The following is a 15,683-nucleotide window of genomic DNA, read 5'->3' on the forward strand; positions in this document are numbered from 1 at the left end:
TTGAGGTTTAACTTATTTGGCAACTCTGGTTGCATGTGTGTCGCTCCTCATATGATACAACAGGATGAAAAAAAAATTGGCACAGAGAGCAGGGAGGAACCTATACTAACCACGCCTAAAATCTGGGCACACCCACTTGCTCACACCCCCCCCACCTTATCACCTTATCGTTGTCCCCCTTCCCCATCTCTATTCAGCATTTCCTCTAAGGGAGGTGATAAGACTTGCCTGAGGCCACACTCATTTCCCAGTCCCTCAGCTATTGTGGAAGTTAATACATTATATAGGAGGAGTTTATTGGCTCCTTTAAAACCCTGAGTCTCCGTGCTCCCTGATCATTCCCTCTCAGCATCCTGCCCAGCAAAGAAACAACTCACCAGAATGATCCCAGGAGGCTTGACTGAGGCCAGGCCTGCCACACCAGAAGTTCAGGAGATTGCCGACCAGGTAAGTTGGGGCATTTCAGGGAAAAGTTTGATCCCAAATCAAACTTTTGTCATTTGGTTCAAAATTTGGCTCTGTGTTAAGAGTGTGGGAAATCACAGAAACCAGAAATGTATGGGTTTTAATTCAGACTTTTGTGTAGCTAAAGATGGAACATTAAGACTTTTCAGGGAAATGTCAACCTTCCAAAAGTAAACTTGGACAAGTCACACTACAGCTTCAGTTTCCCCATTAACTGAAGGTGAATTTGTAAAAATAGTCTCTAAACCTTTTACGTACAAGTGTGATCTCAGGACTAACTGAAGCCAAGGTGTGAGGCACCTAAGGTTGTTAAGGATTCCTGAGAGGATTCCCAGGGTGCTGTGCGCACCACACCTTTACAGTCAAAATAGAACCCGATGTTTTTAGCAAGTTCATGCACCTTGCTTAACTATCATCTATATAATAAAAATGTGTTGTGTTGCATGTTTTATAAAAGAGAAATGCATGCAAATTATGGTTGTAGGTTTGCAATCTGTCACCTTATTTCCTTACATCATTTTGTTTTCCTCCCTGAACCGTCATCCTGGCAGACAAGATCAGTTTTGTTGTTGTTTGCTTGCCTGTTTGTTTGAGACGTGGTCTTGCTATGTCCTGATTGGTCTAGTACTTAAGTAACCCGACTGGCTTCAAACTCACAGCACTTCTCCTGCCTCAACTTCCTAAGCATCACCATACTAGGTATCATCAGCTTTTATGTGAGTAGAAGAGGTGGGAGGGAGCCTTCATGTTTAGAACACTGAACATTCTAGAGGAGATCATGGGCCTAAAATTCAATGGCTAAATATTTAAAGCTAAATAGTTCTCACTCATAGCTTTATGTCAATAAATACACTTGGAGCATTTTATTTTTGAAGAAGATAATGCTGAATCTTTATACCTTCATTAGAATCTTCACATCAAGTCTTGTGTTCTCAGACTTGAATGTGCACGTGAGTCACTTGTCGCTCTAGATAAAATGAAGACCTGACTGGAGAGGGCTGGACAGGCCTGCAAGTCCGCATTCTCCCAGGCTCTCAGGAGCTACGGCTGCTTCCTCCCTACAGCTTCACTTTCCTGTAGGACAACATATTTGGCATCCTAGGAGACCTGTGAGATGAATTCCAAGGAAAGGTTCTCCATTTCATTTGTAAGAAGAAAGAGCTAAAATAATGAACATAAAAATTGTTTCAAAAGCAAATATCACAGATGAGGCATCATTGCTGTGTATGTCACCTGAAAAAATCCCCCAGCCTAAAAAATCCCCTAAGATGTTCCAGGAACCAGAGCTATGGGGAATAGATAGGGAAATACAGCTATTTGAAATATAGAAGATACAGAAGATTTTAATGATTTTTTTTAATAGTTGATCACTTGGTTAGCTTGAACAATTATTCTTTTTTGAAAAGTTTGGGGGGGGGGTCTTGCTGTTTCTCAGAGTGGTCCTCGCAACCTGATAGGCTCAAGTAATCCTCTTGCTTCTAGTCTCCCAAGTACCTGGGACTACAGGAGTGTGTTATCCTGCCTGGCTAGGATAGTTTTAAGTATATTTTTACTAGTTCTTTGAGAATTTCATATATACATGCAGTGTATCTTGATCATATAATTTTTCCAAGTTAGGAAGCTACCAGAAGGGCTTACCTTGCTAATAACACCATCTGTGGACCACATCTTCGGTGATAAACTTAATTTAGAAGTGTGTTCTTGCACCTTCAGAGAAGTACAATGGGAAATAGATTTTAACAAGGCCACCTCACCCCAGGAAGGAGTTGTAAAAGCCTTGACTTCCATTCCACCTCCCATTTGATCTTCAAAGCCCTAGGGCAGGCAAGGCATTACATCCCATTTTTAGATGATGAAACCAAGACTCAAAATGCTTGAGAGTCAGTCACCCAGTTAAAAAATTTATCTGTCCTTTCCACTGCATGGCCTCAACACACTGGGGAGCTTTTGCAGGTCTGAGGGGAGAGAATGCCACAAACCTGCCTTCTCCATGCAATCCGTGGCCGCGGGTTTAAACCACAATTCACATTGCATAGGCATCAACCATTTCATGGTAGGGGCACTTCCTGAGTCTCTCCTAGGTGTCTAGCATAAGGCTACAAACTGTCGAAGCTACATAAATGGCTATAAGACCCACTGCTCCTGAAAAATTAACAGTATAGAGGAAGTCAAGATATCTAGAGCATATTATAAAATAAAACTTAATTAAGTGCTCTTTCATAATCATAGGTTTAAGACCAAAAAGGCCATTAGGCATGGCTGTCAAACACTTTACTGTAAGGTGAACAAGTACAGTGTGGTGGCTCAGCTCCCAGACATCACTCATCTGTCCTCTCTTGCAGGAGACAGCCTTAGGGAACATTTCCAAGTTAAGGGTTGGGAGGCAGAGACACAGCAGTAAACTGTATATTTTAGGAAGCATTTTCTCAGTCCCATCAATCATTCCCCATCCTCCAAAGAACCCCTCAAGCAGATACTACTGAAATCCTTGTTAAGTCAGGAAATTGAATCAACTCCTCCTAGATTGTAGTTTGGGGGGGGGCCCACACAGTGTCAGGCCAGAGAGGGTTATTGCATCCCTAGAATGATTTGTGGGGTCAAAGAGAAAATCTCCACGACCTGTCATGGAGATATATATTTTATTTTATATATATATATTATATATAATATATATATATATATATATATATATTAAAATCCCCTGTTAAATGTCTTAGGAGAGACAACTCTTGGCTATCTCTGCCCTTTGCAGAGAACTCGGTAATAGAGGGACAATGGAAGGAAGACCCTAGTAGAGAGGAAGGAGAGGAGGGAAGAGGAAAGTACCACGGAGAAGTGGTACCAGCATGCCCTGGGAATTGAACACTAAACCCACAGAAAGTCAGGCAGAGGCTTTGGGATTGGGAGAATGTAAGAATTTTCAGGGGAGACAGATATTCCTAAAGCTTGTCATTCAGAAAACATTATCAGGTGGCAAGATGGCTCAGCACCCCAACCCATATAATGGTGTGCATTAACTCCCAAAAGTTGTCATCTGATGTCCACAGGCATGCCACAAAACACACACACACACACACACACACACACACACACACACACACACACACACACATACACACACTCATGCACCCAAATGTACAAGTGATTTTTTTTTTAAATTGATTATTTCCAGGTGGTGGTGGCTCACATCTTTAATCCCAGCACTCAGGAGGTAGAGGCAGGCAGATCTCTTTAAGTTTGAAGCCTGATCTACAGCGTGAGTTCCAAGACAGCCAGGGCTATATAGAAAGGTCTTGTCTTGGAAAAAGAAAAAAGATTGTTACAACATGAAAATAATGAAATAAAAAGGCATACACATTCCCACCCATGAAAAACCATAACATGTACAATGAAAGATCAAGTAAGCAGATTGCCCCAACAGCAAGTTCAGATTGCAGTTGGTGATCTTTTATTGTCTATGGAAGTAGCCACTGGAAGGGAATTCCAGGTATGTTTATCTGAGGGAAAGAAATGTTATTTTAATGATTATTTTTAGAAGCAAAGGCTATGATTACACATGCAGATGTGTGTGCACACTGCGCATACTCTTCTTCACGTCGGAAACCTGGCTGCTGAACACCATTCCTGGCAAACACACTAAGCATGAGTTTCGTTGGCTGGGACACCACACAAACACCTCATCAGCACAGCTGGACACACCCTGAGCTTTAGCATCACGGCTCCCAGGTCAACCTCGTCTATAGATTTAAGTTCTTCTCTCCAACCTGAGCTTGCTAGTCAGTCCCTTCTCCTGGTGTCCCTTCCCCGGAGAACCTGCCATTCAACCACACCAGAGCTCTCAGGGCGCCTACCCTCCCATCTTTATCAGAACATGCCTAGATCCTCTTGGTCACTCATCCATGACGGATATTTTCATGTACTCCTCCACTCTGATTCCCATGATCCTGTGAGCTGTGACGTTCCAATCTTCAATTAGAGGTCACTCCCACGGCCCCCACTTCCTCCTCCACTTCTGCTCCAGGAAGTCTCAGGACCACGGGAAGCTTACCATTCCAGTGTGATGAATGAATGTCCATGTCATGGCAGGACCCTGGGGACAGCAGAATGTCCTTTCAGCTCTATTTGTTGTTTTCCTAGAAACCTATACCTTCTCCCCGCTGTCGTCATGTGCCCCTCTCCTCCCATGGGCTCCCCTGCAGGTTTCTCAGCTCTTACTCTGCTTGGAAAATTGCTGGCATCTGGCCAGGAAATACTCCAGTTTATCATATTGCTTCAGGTCCAACTCCTGCAGTCCTTCAGTCTTTCCCTTCACTCGTGGCCTAGTGACTTCATTTTCTTCTGTCTGGCAAACTTTTCTTCATACTTCCTTCAAAACATATTAGATGACAAATGTCTTTAAGACATGTCCCACTAGCTTTGCCATGTTTTCCTACTGCTCCATAACTTCTATTTTCTTACTGCAAAATTCCCTTAAATATTGTCTGTCTACCTTGAAGCCATTGTCCTCTAGCCATTCCCCTGTGAAGAATGATGGCAGATTGGGGAAACACATTAAGGTTGGATGCCCCCATGACTCAGATCTTCAGGACCTAGAAAATGAATAGCTCAACTCAGCTAGATTTGCAGCAATTTGAAAAGCTAGAACAACTCTGGAAATGTATTTACTGGGTGCCCCTTCCTCTGATGGAGGACAAAGGGAAAAATGCATCGTTTCCAGCCTTCACCAGACAGTGCAGGTTGTAAAAGGAGAACCGCAACTGGTTACAGCATGGGTCCTGTCTGTCACACCAGGCTCCACAAACACCTTCCCAGCCAGTCCTGACCTTCAGGTACCCCCCACCCTGGAAGTTCTCTCAATGCCAAACTACTTTCTGAATCTTAAATTTTCACTAAGAATCTTCCCATACCTCCCAACTCCCCATCACCACCCAGCTCCATAGCATCCCCCATTAAAGAATGCAAACCTGTCTTACTACAAAGGGGAAGGGGGCCGCAGCTTCCACAGTGAACCAGACATCCAGCAGGCGCCAGTGCTTGTAAGGAAACAAACCAGAGCATTTGAAATCAGTTCTCTTGTGGAAAACTCTGGGCCTGTGATTTACAAAAGGACAATGAAGAAGATACAATTTGGATCCATTAATGGGGGAATATCTGCACAAGGGCTTTCAAATTGCTGTGACAATGATTAATGATTTTTTAACCTTAATTTCAAGTTCCTTACTTGTAAAATGAGGTTAAATAAGTCAGTTTAGGGATTAATGTAGAGATTAGGCATTTTTAACTCAGTGGATACCCAGTGCCTGCATCCTTCCTTTGGCCACTCAAAAGCATCAGGATGCAGAGAACCTGAGATGGAAGTTTCTCCTCACTCAGTCTCTCTGTGCACAGCTCCTCTCTCATGCACCCTGCCTCTTGCCAGTCATCTTTCCCCCTCATTTTGTCTTCTTTCCTCCACTTGAAGCTTCATTTTCCATCTCTACAAAGCAAGCGTTCTCATTCTATCTATCCCAAAGGCTTTGGGAGAAAATGGGTGGTGCGAGCTGGAAGTTCAAAAATAATCTGAGAAGTCAGTCTGCAGACACCTTTGAAAATAGTTCTAGCAGTCAATTGAGGCACCAGAGGAGAAAGTTTGAAAACACCTATCCACTGAGGGGAAGCATTCAGGGGTCTGAGAGAACTCGAAGTGCCCTGGAGGCCTGACTGAGGGTTAATGTGCCTAAGGGCTTCAGCAGAGAGCAGGGAGCCAACTTCTCATTGGAGAAGATCCATTGAAGACAGGGTTAGTTTCCCTCCTAGGGGTAGGAAAAGATTGCGGGGAACACACCCATCAGAAAGGTAACAGGAAGTCAGTAGACACTACCTGAAGGACACAAATAGAAGTGAGAAGATGGAAACTGAGTTGTCTGGAGAGAAGCTGAGCTGTGAAGGGCAAGTCTAAGCCCGAGTCGGAGATTCACACTGTATTAGATGGCTAATGGCTGGCATTGGCAACACCAGAAAACTTAAGGGCAAGACTGAGCCAAGAGACCAGGGGAGCTGATGGATCTGTATGACCAACAGCTAGACCACCCCTGGGTTCTTCCCCTCACGGTCCTCCACCCTGAGACACAAGCTATTGCCCCTTCTCGGCCCTGGTGGGAACCTGGAGTTCGGCTATTGGCAGAAATTGAGGTCAAGTGATCACAGCAGATGCTTGCCCATCAGATCTAGCTGAGCTCCTGAAGAAAAGATGGGTACAGCACACTCAGTAAATATTCACACACTGAATGTGAGACTAACTCCTTTCAGCAGTGCTGGCGTCTAAGCTTCCATCCACTGCCCTCGACGGAGTGATGGCTCTCTAACAGAATCTGCATTCAGTCCCTGGGACCTGGGAATGTGCTGTCTCACAGGGCAATGCAACTTTGTAGATGTGATGAGGCAGAAACAGAAAGAGGATGTACCCAAATCACTCACAGAATCTTCCTAAAAACCACATGAAAACCCTGTATTCTGATTTGTAAATGTGTTTTTGAAAGGAGTTAAATGAGGAAATCCAAGCTGTTTTATGTGTATGTTAGAACTGATTAATTAAGTAAATAGATTGTGAATGCAAACCAGGCTTCATCCTCAGTGATTGAGAAAGGAGTTACTGCTGAGGGGTCGTGAGGGGTGTGTGACACACACCTTTAGTCCCAGCACTCGGGAAGCAGAGGCAGGTGGAGTTCGAGGCCAAGCCTGGTCTACAGAGCGAGTTCCAGGACAGTTGTCATTATTTCCTAAGCAATATAGAGTAACTATTTACTAGGTGTTTCATTGTGTTAGTTGGTCTAAGTAGTCCAGAGATGAGTTAAAGCGTCTGTAAATTCCATGGTATTTTAACACAAGAGACCTGAGCATCTTGGTATCTAGAGGAGATCCTAGAACCAATTCCCTACAGATACTAAGGGACAAATTTAGCTGTCACATACAACTGTATGTGCACACTGCATATATAATTATGCATATGAATGTATATGTGCACCCACATGTACATATACACATATGAGATGAATTGTTAGATTCACACATATTTGTATTAGTGTGCCTGTATACACTGTGCAGCTTTCCACTGAGGATGCATAGACGCAATGGAAGCGAAAAACAATGAGTATACACACTGCCCTGATCTGAGCCATTCTCCAGGACACTCTCAGAGAAATGGTTAATTAATTACAAAGAGGCTGGTAAAATGGTGAAGTCACATTGAAAGGACACCAACTTGAAGGAGCTCCCAACAGACAAATTGAGGACAATTTAAGCAAAAGAAAAAAAAATACATAAGTCATGATGAATTTACAACCTGTGGAACAGGAGAAGTTTATGTAAGTCATAGTAATAAAAACAAAAACTAAATAGACAGAGAGTAGAGAGGGAACAGGTCCTCCTGAGAGAATTCGAATTCACAAGTACATCAGGAATGGGAGAAAACAATAAATTATTATTTGGCAAAAGCCAGAGTAAAGATTGTAGTCAAGAATCATTCAGAAGTTAAGGGCTGGAGGCCAGAGGAGAGAGAGTCTCCTGCATGATGAGAAACTGCTGTGTGGTCCAAGCATGCTTCCCCCTAAGATTCATCACAGAGGGAAAGGAAAGTAATTAACAGTAGTGAGATCTGCCAGGCAGCCTAACCAAGCGGAAGTCTCTCCATCAGCAGTAAGGAAAACTGTGGGTCCTGATACAGTGCACTAAGGACACACCAATTTGTGCTGTAAAGAATGTAGAATGCAAACATAAGAGAAAGCAGACCAACCCAAATCAAGGGACACTCTACAAATTTACAGTCCAGAGTCAGGGTTGAAATGACAAAGAAAGACCGGAGTTAACCCCACTAAGAGACTAAGGAGACTCGATGTCCAATGAGGACCCTGGGGGGAGGGGACATTTGAGAGACAACTAAAAACATCTATAAACTCCTTCATGATAATATTCCATTGCAAGGCTCTGGTTTGGATGATTCTAGAATGGGTGTGAGTGTGTAAGATGGAAATATTAGGGGAAACTACAACTGCTCTAAATCAGTTCGTTATTTTCACCATTAATTGTGAATCAGTTTAAAAGAACAAACAGCAATTACTGTTATCCTGTTTCTAATTACTAATCAAATATAGTTGTAACTATTGGAGCTCTTTATTGCAAATTGCAACTATATTGGTTTTTGCTTTGCTTTTGTGCATATGTGTGACTATTTTATAGTCACTGATTTGATATTAATTCAGCCTCATGCAATATAACTTGACTTTTTAACCTGTGTAATGTTCTTAAAGTGTTTTCTATGAAAAAGGAAGCATCTTCTTTTAGTTTAGTTTGTCGTTTTATTTTGATTTTTGAGGCAGGGTCTCAATCTGTAGCCCCAACTAGCCTGAAACTTTCTGTATCGTCCAAACTGCTCTTGAACCAGATACTCCTGCCTCAGTCTTCCAAGTTCTGGGATTATAGGCTTGAGCCACCATGCCAGGCTTCATCGACATCTCTGAGGACTCCCAGTAGCCTGAGGTTCCCAGATTTGTCCCTCATGTAATCAGAGTAAACCCAACTCTAACAACATTTCTTTCTTTCTCTTCATAAGGTCAGAGCACAGCTTGAAGAGAAAACCAACGAGAAATATGAAAAATTTGAAGCTGTTGAGTATAAAACTCAAGTCGTCGCTGGAGTCAACTATTTCATAAAGGTTAGACTCACTACCCAATGACTCCTAAGTTTCTTAATTTTACTTACAAAGAGGTGGGCAGGCCACCCACCCTGCTCCATTCTCAAATGCCTGGTCGGCATTCACCAAGTAGATTCCAATACAGCATAGTACGGAGACGATACAGTCCACATTTTCTAAAGCAATTCTGTGTTGTTTCTGTTTTGTTTTGTTTTGGTTTTGGTTTTGGTTTTCTCCCTTATCAAACTATATGGCAATATCTCTCCCAATTTAGAAGTCAGAAAACAAAATCACCAAAATTATAGGCTGCCCTCTGTTTCTGTTTCGGGCATCATGCAAATCAAATGTAACTCTGGGATGTAATTTGTGCCCAGATTCTAATGAAAAGTACAATAAATAAATCCAGATGGAGATAAACAGGTGGCCAGAGCGTTGGTTGTTCTTGCAGAGGACCTGGGTTTGGATTCCAGCATACACATGAAAGCTCACAAATTCTCTAACTCCAGTTTGAGGGAAGATAACACCCTCTTCTGGCCTGTTCAGGCATTACACGCACACAGTGCACTTAAACAGAAGCAGGCAAATTATTCATACAAATAAAATAATAAAAAGTATTAAAAATAAATCTAGGAAATATACTTCCTGCCATATTGTTACCTGTTCTTTCTCCAAACATAAGGGTTGGTGGGCACTCAGGTCACAGATATTGCCTTGGGCCAGAAGTGCCGATTCAGATGGCTTACCACAAAAGGTAGATCTGTGTCAATAATCTCCCTCCCTTCCTCTCTCCCTCCCTCCCTTCCTTCCTTCCGTTTTAATGTCTTTCAGATGGATGTAGGAAACGGCAAGTATATTCACTTGAAAATCTTTAAAGGTCTTCCTGGACAAAATGAGGGTGTGGAACTTAGTGGTTACCAGACTAACAAAACCAAGGATGATGAACTGACCTACTTCTGAGCAGCAAACTCCCAAGTGACCTGATTCCTCTCACTGTAAAGAGACGCAGCCATCAATAAAGAAACATTCTTCCAATAACTGTTTTCTTCCATTATTATTCATTTATTGTACTGACCTTTGCTTTCTTGACTATGTTTTAAAATATGAAATGCTTTGAGAATTTGCATGTCATGCTTGGGTAAGGGCCATGCTAATCTCTGTATATGTTCAAGTTCAGTATACGTGCTGCCGAAGAGAGCACAGTGTTACTGGTTTAGAGTGAAAATTCCACGATAAATGATGCCAAGTGGAAACCTTATAAAAAAGGCTCAGTTGCAACTGGATAAAGGATTAGTACTGCCTCATCCTCAGCACAGCTGGGTTAGTTAGGTTAGCAGCTGTCACCAAGGAAGCACACTCCCTGTTCCCTGTGGTTGCCCAGAACCCAGCACATCATCTCTGCTTCTGTATTTGAAAAATAAAGTGGTATTTTACAAGACATGTTTTGAAACCTGCAACTGGAACTTGATTTGTAGACCAGGCTGGCCTCGAACTCAGAGATCCACCTGCAATCTGCCTCCTGAGTGCTGGGATTAAAGGCATGTGCTAACACCACTTGGCCTGGTATTTTAATTTCAACAGCTACAACGTTAAGATTATAGATATCTTTGGGTCATATGGCCATTTTAACATTAGTGCTTCCAACGCATGGACAAAACATTCTATTTTTCTCTGTGTATCTCCTTTGATTGTGTTTTAGAATTTCAGGCAGCCTTACCTCCCTGACCAAATTTACTCCTAAAGGCTTGGTGTGTTAGGCCCCCAAAAAACTCAGGTATCGGGGTCCCAGGCCACGACCGAGGTCACCCCAATCACCAGGCGGATTTGAGAGCTTGCTGCAAACTGCACGAGGCTTTATGTTTTTTTTAACGAGCTAACCCCATGTTAGCTCGGGTCTTTCACCCACCTGCCATGGCAGATGGCTAGCAAAGACAACTCCTAGGGCCTCCCAAGAGATCTTGTAGGGCAGCGTAAGGGGAGTGTCTAGGGGTACGCACAGGCTCACGATTGGTGTGCCTCCAGGCTTGGAGGGCTTGCCCTGTGTTGATTGGCCAACTGGTTGTTATGGCCCATAGGCCCTCCCAGGGTGGTTGCTATGCTCTGTACATCATTGCTGTGCGCTTGTCCGTAAAGTACACCCAGGGTCGTAAAGCATAGCACCACCAGCTAACTTCTGATTGTTTCCTTGTCCGGAGGCAGGTGTCTGACCTCTAAGTGACCAAGGCAAGGTTATGGCAAGCTCGTGTTACTGTCGTGGCTGCCGAAATGGGGAGCTGGTCCCTTCAGGTGCAGGTGAGAAGTTGTTACAGTGAGGTTTTTTTCTTTTAACTTATCTTTCAGATAGACTGTTATTAGTGTTGGGAAACACTACTGGTGAGTATTTTGTTATTGTTTTTATCCAGGGTCTCACTCTGCAGCAGGTGGATGACTTGGAATTCACTGTGTAGACAAGGCTAGTTTGGTGTAACTCCAGGTAAGGCCATCAGGGCTTGGGGGGTTTCCTTCAGGGCAGGTTTTTTATTCCTGATCTAATCTACAGGCTCTTCTTGAGTCACCTGTGAAGATTTCCTATTTCTTCATCATTCAGTGTTGATGGGTGGGGCTGGGGGCTGGGTGTAGGGGAATGTCTGGGAAATCCTCCTAGGTTCTATTGGGCCACACACAATTGTTCAGAATAACATTTTACAGTTCTCTGTATTTCTGTGGTAATGCTGTATTGTCTCTACTTTGATTTGTGAACTCGTTTCTGTTATTTTTTTGTTTAAAAAGAAGAAAAGAGAAATTGCTGAGACAGACATATTGACTATAAGTTTATTATAAGGCCCGGTAGAATGGGGAGACTAAGAGGAGGAACAGGGTAATGGCTGACCGCCATGGCCGGTCGCCATAGAGAGAGAGAACGGGAAACAGAGAAACAGGGGGAGAGACAGACAGACAGACAGACAGACAGAGAGAGTAAAGGGGCAGAGAGAGCGTAAAGGGGCCTATCTTTTAAAGGGGTCCTCTGCACCTGCGTGCAGACTTCTTTCCCATGGAACCTTGGGCTGACCAGGGTATTGCCTGAGTGGATTCCACCAGGTAACAGGGGCAGGCCAGCATAATGCCTGAACCTTTCAGTTTCCTGGAGTCCACAGTTTTTGTGCTCAGTTTAGACAAAGAGTGATCAACTCTTCGATCTTTTCAAACACTGACTTCATTTTGCTTGTTTCCCAGTTCCTATCTATTTCTGCCCTGGGTTCTATTCTCTCCCCTTCCTTCTGTTGACACTGGCTTGACCCAGTTTGCTCCAGTCACAGCACCTAGAAGGTTTTTTGTTTGTTTCTTTTGTGACCTTTTGATTGTGAGCGCTTACTCTGACCATCATTACTCTTGGAGCAAATGCACTGCATCCTACAAGTTTTGGTGTTTTTTCCAGTTTCTGTTGCCTTCATTTTTAGGTTCTTTTAAAAGTTATTCCTAGACCCATTAGTTGGTCTGGCATATGTTGCCTAATTGTCCTGTGTTTGTGAGTTTCCCAAGTTCTTCCTGCTAGTGACTTCTACTTTTTACCAATGTTGCAATGTTAAAAAATAAAAGACATTGTGTGGCATCAGTCTCTTTGCTAGACTTGTCTTGTGCTCTGGCATAGGATGTGCAGGACAATGTTCTATGTATTCAGTTTAGGTCCATTTGGTCAAAGGTGTGAAGTCCCCAGTTCCTTTGTTGGTTTTGTCTGGATAATCCTCTTGACCACCTGATCCTTCATTTTGACTTTTGTCTGATACGAGTCTCAGCACCACTACTCAGTTTCCGTTTTTTGTGGAATACCTCCTTCTGCCTTTTCACCTCCAGTCTTTATGTGCCATTTCAAATCAAACAACCGCTACAATATACATTATAGTTGAATCTTGGTTTTTGATCCATTTATTCAGTCTTTTTATTGGAGAGTGTAATCCATTTACATTCAAAGTAATTACTAACAGTAATGACTGATAGTGAGTGCTCTTTTGCTGTTCTCTGATAGTTTTGTAGATATGTTGCATCTACGAAGAAGATGAAGGCAATGAGAACTGGGCAGTGCCTTTAGCACTATAAAAGACCCTGAGAAATCTCCATGTAAGCTTCTGTGTCTATTTCAGAACTTTGATTGCTTCCCAGGATACAAGGGAAGCTGGGCACCCAGTAGTCAGAGTCAGGGTTCTAGTGATAAAGAGGAAAGCATAGTGTAGTTTTGGGACCCTGCTTGTATCAGTCGGGTGCTACAGAGGCTATCTATTCCTGACTGATGTCCTTGGCGGCTGTGATCGGAGCCATCTGAACAGCCACCGGTCCATCCCTGAGTGGGGGTGCGTGGACCTGGAAACTCCTAGCTACCCAATGGCAATAAAGACCAGACACAGGCATCTTGTCATTTCGGGAGGGCTCTCAGTCCATGCTGGAAACTGGAGTCTCCGGTTTATTCTGGCATCCTCCTAAATAGCTTTCCAACAGTGGAAATGACCACAGAGAGCATCTACTATCAAGTAATTCTTTTAACCCTAGTGGCATACCTACATAGTCCCTAGGCATGCAAACAAAGCCCTCAGCACACTCAGGGCCTAGGCCTGTTCTAATGCAAACTAGGAGACATTCTCCACTGAGGCCATGCCATCCCGTGGCAATTTAGCCAGCATCTGCAAGACAATGGAGATTCAGGCTCCAGAAAAATGGAGCAGAGGTTTGCACCACAAGAAACTTTATAACTGATAATTTTTAGTCCCCGACAGTGTGGGACTAGCAGTATTCTGAGTAGTGGGAAAGAGGGTGGGTCTCACAAACTGAAGAGGAAAGGCCGCAAGAGCCTGGCAAAGACTCCGACGGATGTGCTATTGTGGGGATACACAAAAGGGACACCTAACCTGAGAGCTGAAGGGAGTGACAGTTGAGACAAGAGCCACAGATAAGAGTTGGCCAGGGGAGAGAGAAAGCAAGCTCAGAAATGTGAAGGTGACACTGGGTCTTAGCTAGAAGCAGAGGTAGCCAGTACTGGTGGGGGGGAACAGAGCACTGCAGGGGTGGGGGGGGGGCACATTCAAAGACCACCTTAAGGAATTTGCAGTTATCTCTAAGGTAGTAAAAAAGTCATTGAGGGGCTTTTCGTGGGACAGCTTTTGCCTGCTGGAGTGTAAAACTGAAGCAGAAATAATTTATTCGGGAGCAATTATTTCTAAGTGCCAGTGGACTAGCTATCCTGATCTCTACAGTGAACCATGACGTAGTCACCCAGGCCTGGCCTCAGCTGACCATTGCCTCTAGGAACTGGCTGCTTAACCCCTTCAACATTACAAAATGTTGAAGGAAAAATTAGAGGGGAATTTAGGGCTGGAGAGATGGCTCAGAGGTTATGAAGGATCAAAAATTGGTGAAGGTTGGAAAGACTTGGGCTCTGAAGGGAAGAGAGAGGGGGAGCTTCTGATGGCTGGGAATGCCATGGCTGGCGCCTGAGCCCTGCTCCCAGAGAGGCGGAGGTGACTATCCATCACTCCTGTTAGCATTCCTTTGCTAATTGCTGGTTGTAAAGGTGCCCTGCTGGTTGTAAAGATTCCCCAGCCTGGGGGATAACTGACAGACTCTGTGACTCTGTAAGACCCTGTCTTAACTCAGTCAAATGTATCTCCCTTAAAATGTATAGTTACTGACTAACTCTGTACTTTGTGTGACTTTAAGTAACCATGGAAACTCTGTAATTTGTGTCCTTCAACTGAAAGACCCCAGCCTAAGATGTTTTCTTTGCAGATTAAGAATCTAAACTTATGACCTTAACAGGAAAAGGCTGTTAGGGTCTAACTCCTCTGCTCCTGCGTGAGTTGGGTCCTGGAGCTGGTTACTGAATAATATAGCCTCTTGCTGTTTGAATCAAGTTCTCGTCTCTGCCTGGTGACTGGGGGGTTGCTGCTCCTGAGTGTTCACCCCAGGGTCCCACCCCGTGGGGGTCTTTCAGTTAAGAACATTGTCTGTTCTTTCAGAGGTCCTGAGTTCAATTCCCAGCAATCACATGGTGGCTCACAACCATCTGTAATAAGAGCTGGCTCCCTCTTCTGGCCTGCAGGCATACATGGAGGCAGAATGTTATAAGCATAATAGATAAAAAATAAATCTTTTTTTTTTAAAGAGGAACATAACAGTAAACTGCTATAACACTGAAGCTGATAAAAAAAAACAGATAAGATGGTAAGAACAATAAACTGGAGAATATAAAAATGATAAATTCTAAAACCATAGTGATTAAAAGCCTCAGGGGCTAGAAAGATGGTCAGCTGAAAGTGCTCGATGTACAAGAAGAAAACCTGTTTGATCCCCAACTAGGGGTGTTCAGGCAGGACCCTGGGGCTCGCTGGCAGCCGCCCTAACTGAATCAATACGTCCCAGGTTCAGTGAGGGACTGTCTCAAAACACTAAGGTGGAGGGAAAGAGAGTAAAGAAGACACTAGACATCCACCTCTGGTCTCCACACATCCAGATAATGAACATATACAAACACACACAAAACAAAACCTTGAATGTTATCTTTGAAGCACCATAGTACTTATTCCTG

The 15,683-nt window shown here is 43.6% G+C and overlaps 1 protein-coding gene and 1 non-coding gene across 2 annotated transcripts; one reads left to right on the forward strand and one right to left on the reverse strand.

Annotated features, from left to right (window-relative positions):
- Positions 1-381: 381 nt before the first annotated feature.
- Positions 382-10,090, forward strand: Csta (cystatin A). Its single transcript, XM_027413364.2, has 3 exons — positions 382-447; positions 9,053-9,154; positions 9,962-10,090. Exons 1-3 carry the CDS (start codon positions 382-384, stop codon positions 10,088-10,090), a joined length of 297 nt encoding a protein of 98 aa, XP_027269165.1.
- A 137-nt stretch (positions 10,091-10,227) lies between these two features.
- On the reverse strand, positions 10,228-10,331 carry LOC113835437. Its single transcript, XR_003484981.1, has one exon. It is a non-coding gene; the product is annotated as a U6 spliceosomal RNA (small nuclear RNA).
- Positions 10,332-15,683: the final 5,352 nt, after the last annotated feature.

Source organism: Cricetulus griseus, chromosome 4 (assembly GCF_003668045.3).
Source record: "Cricetulus griseus strain 17A/GY chromosome 4, alternate assembly CriGri-PICRH-1.0, whole genome shotgun sequence".
NCBI lineage: Eukaryota > Metazoa > Chordata > Mammalia > Rodentia > Cricetidae > Cricetulus > Cricetulus griseus.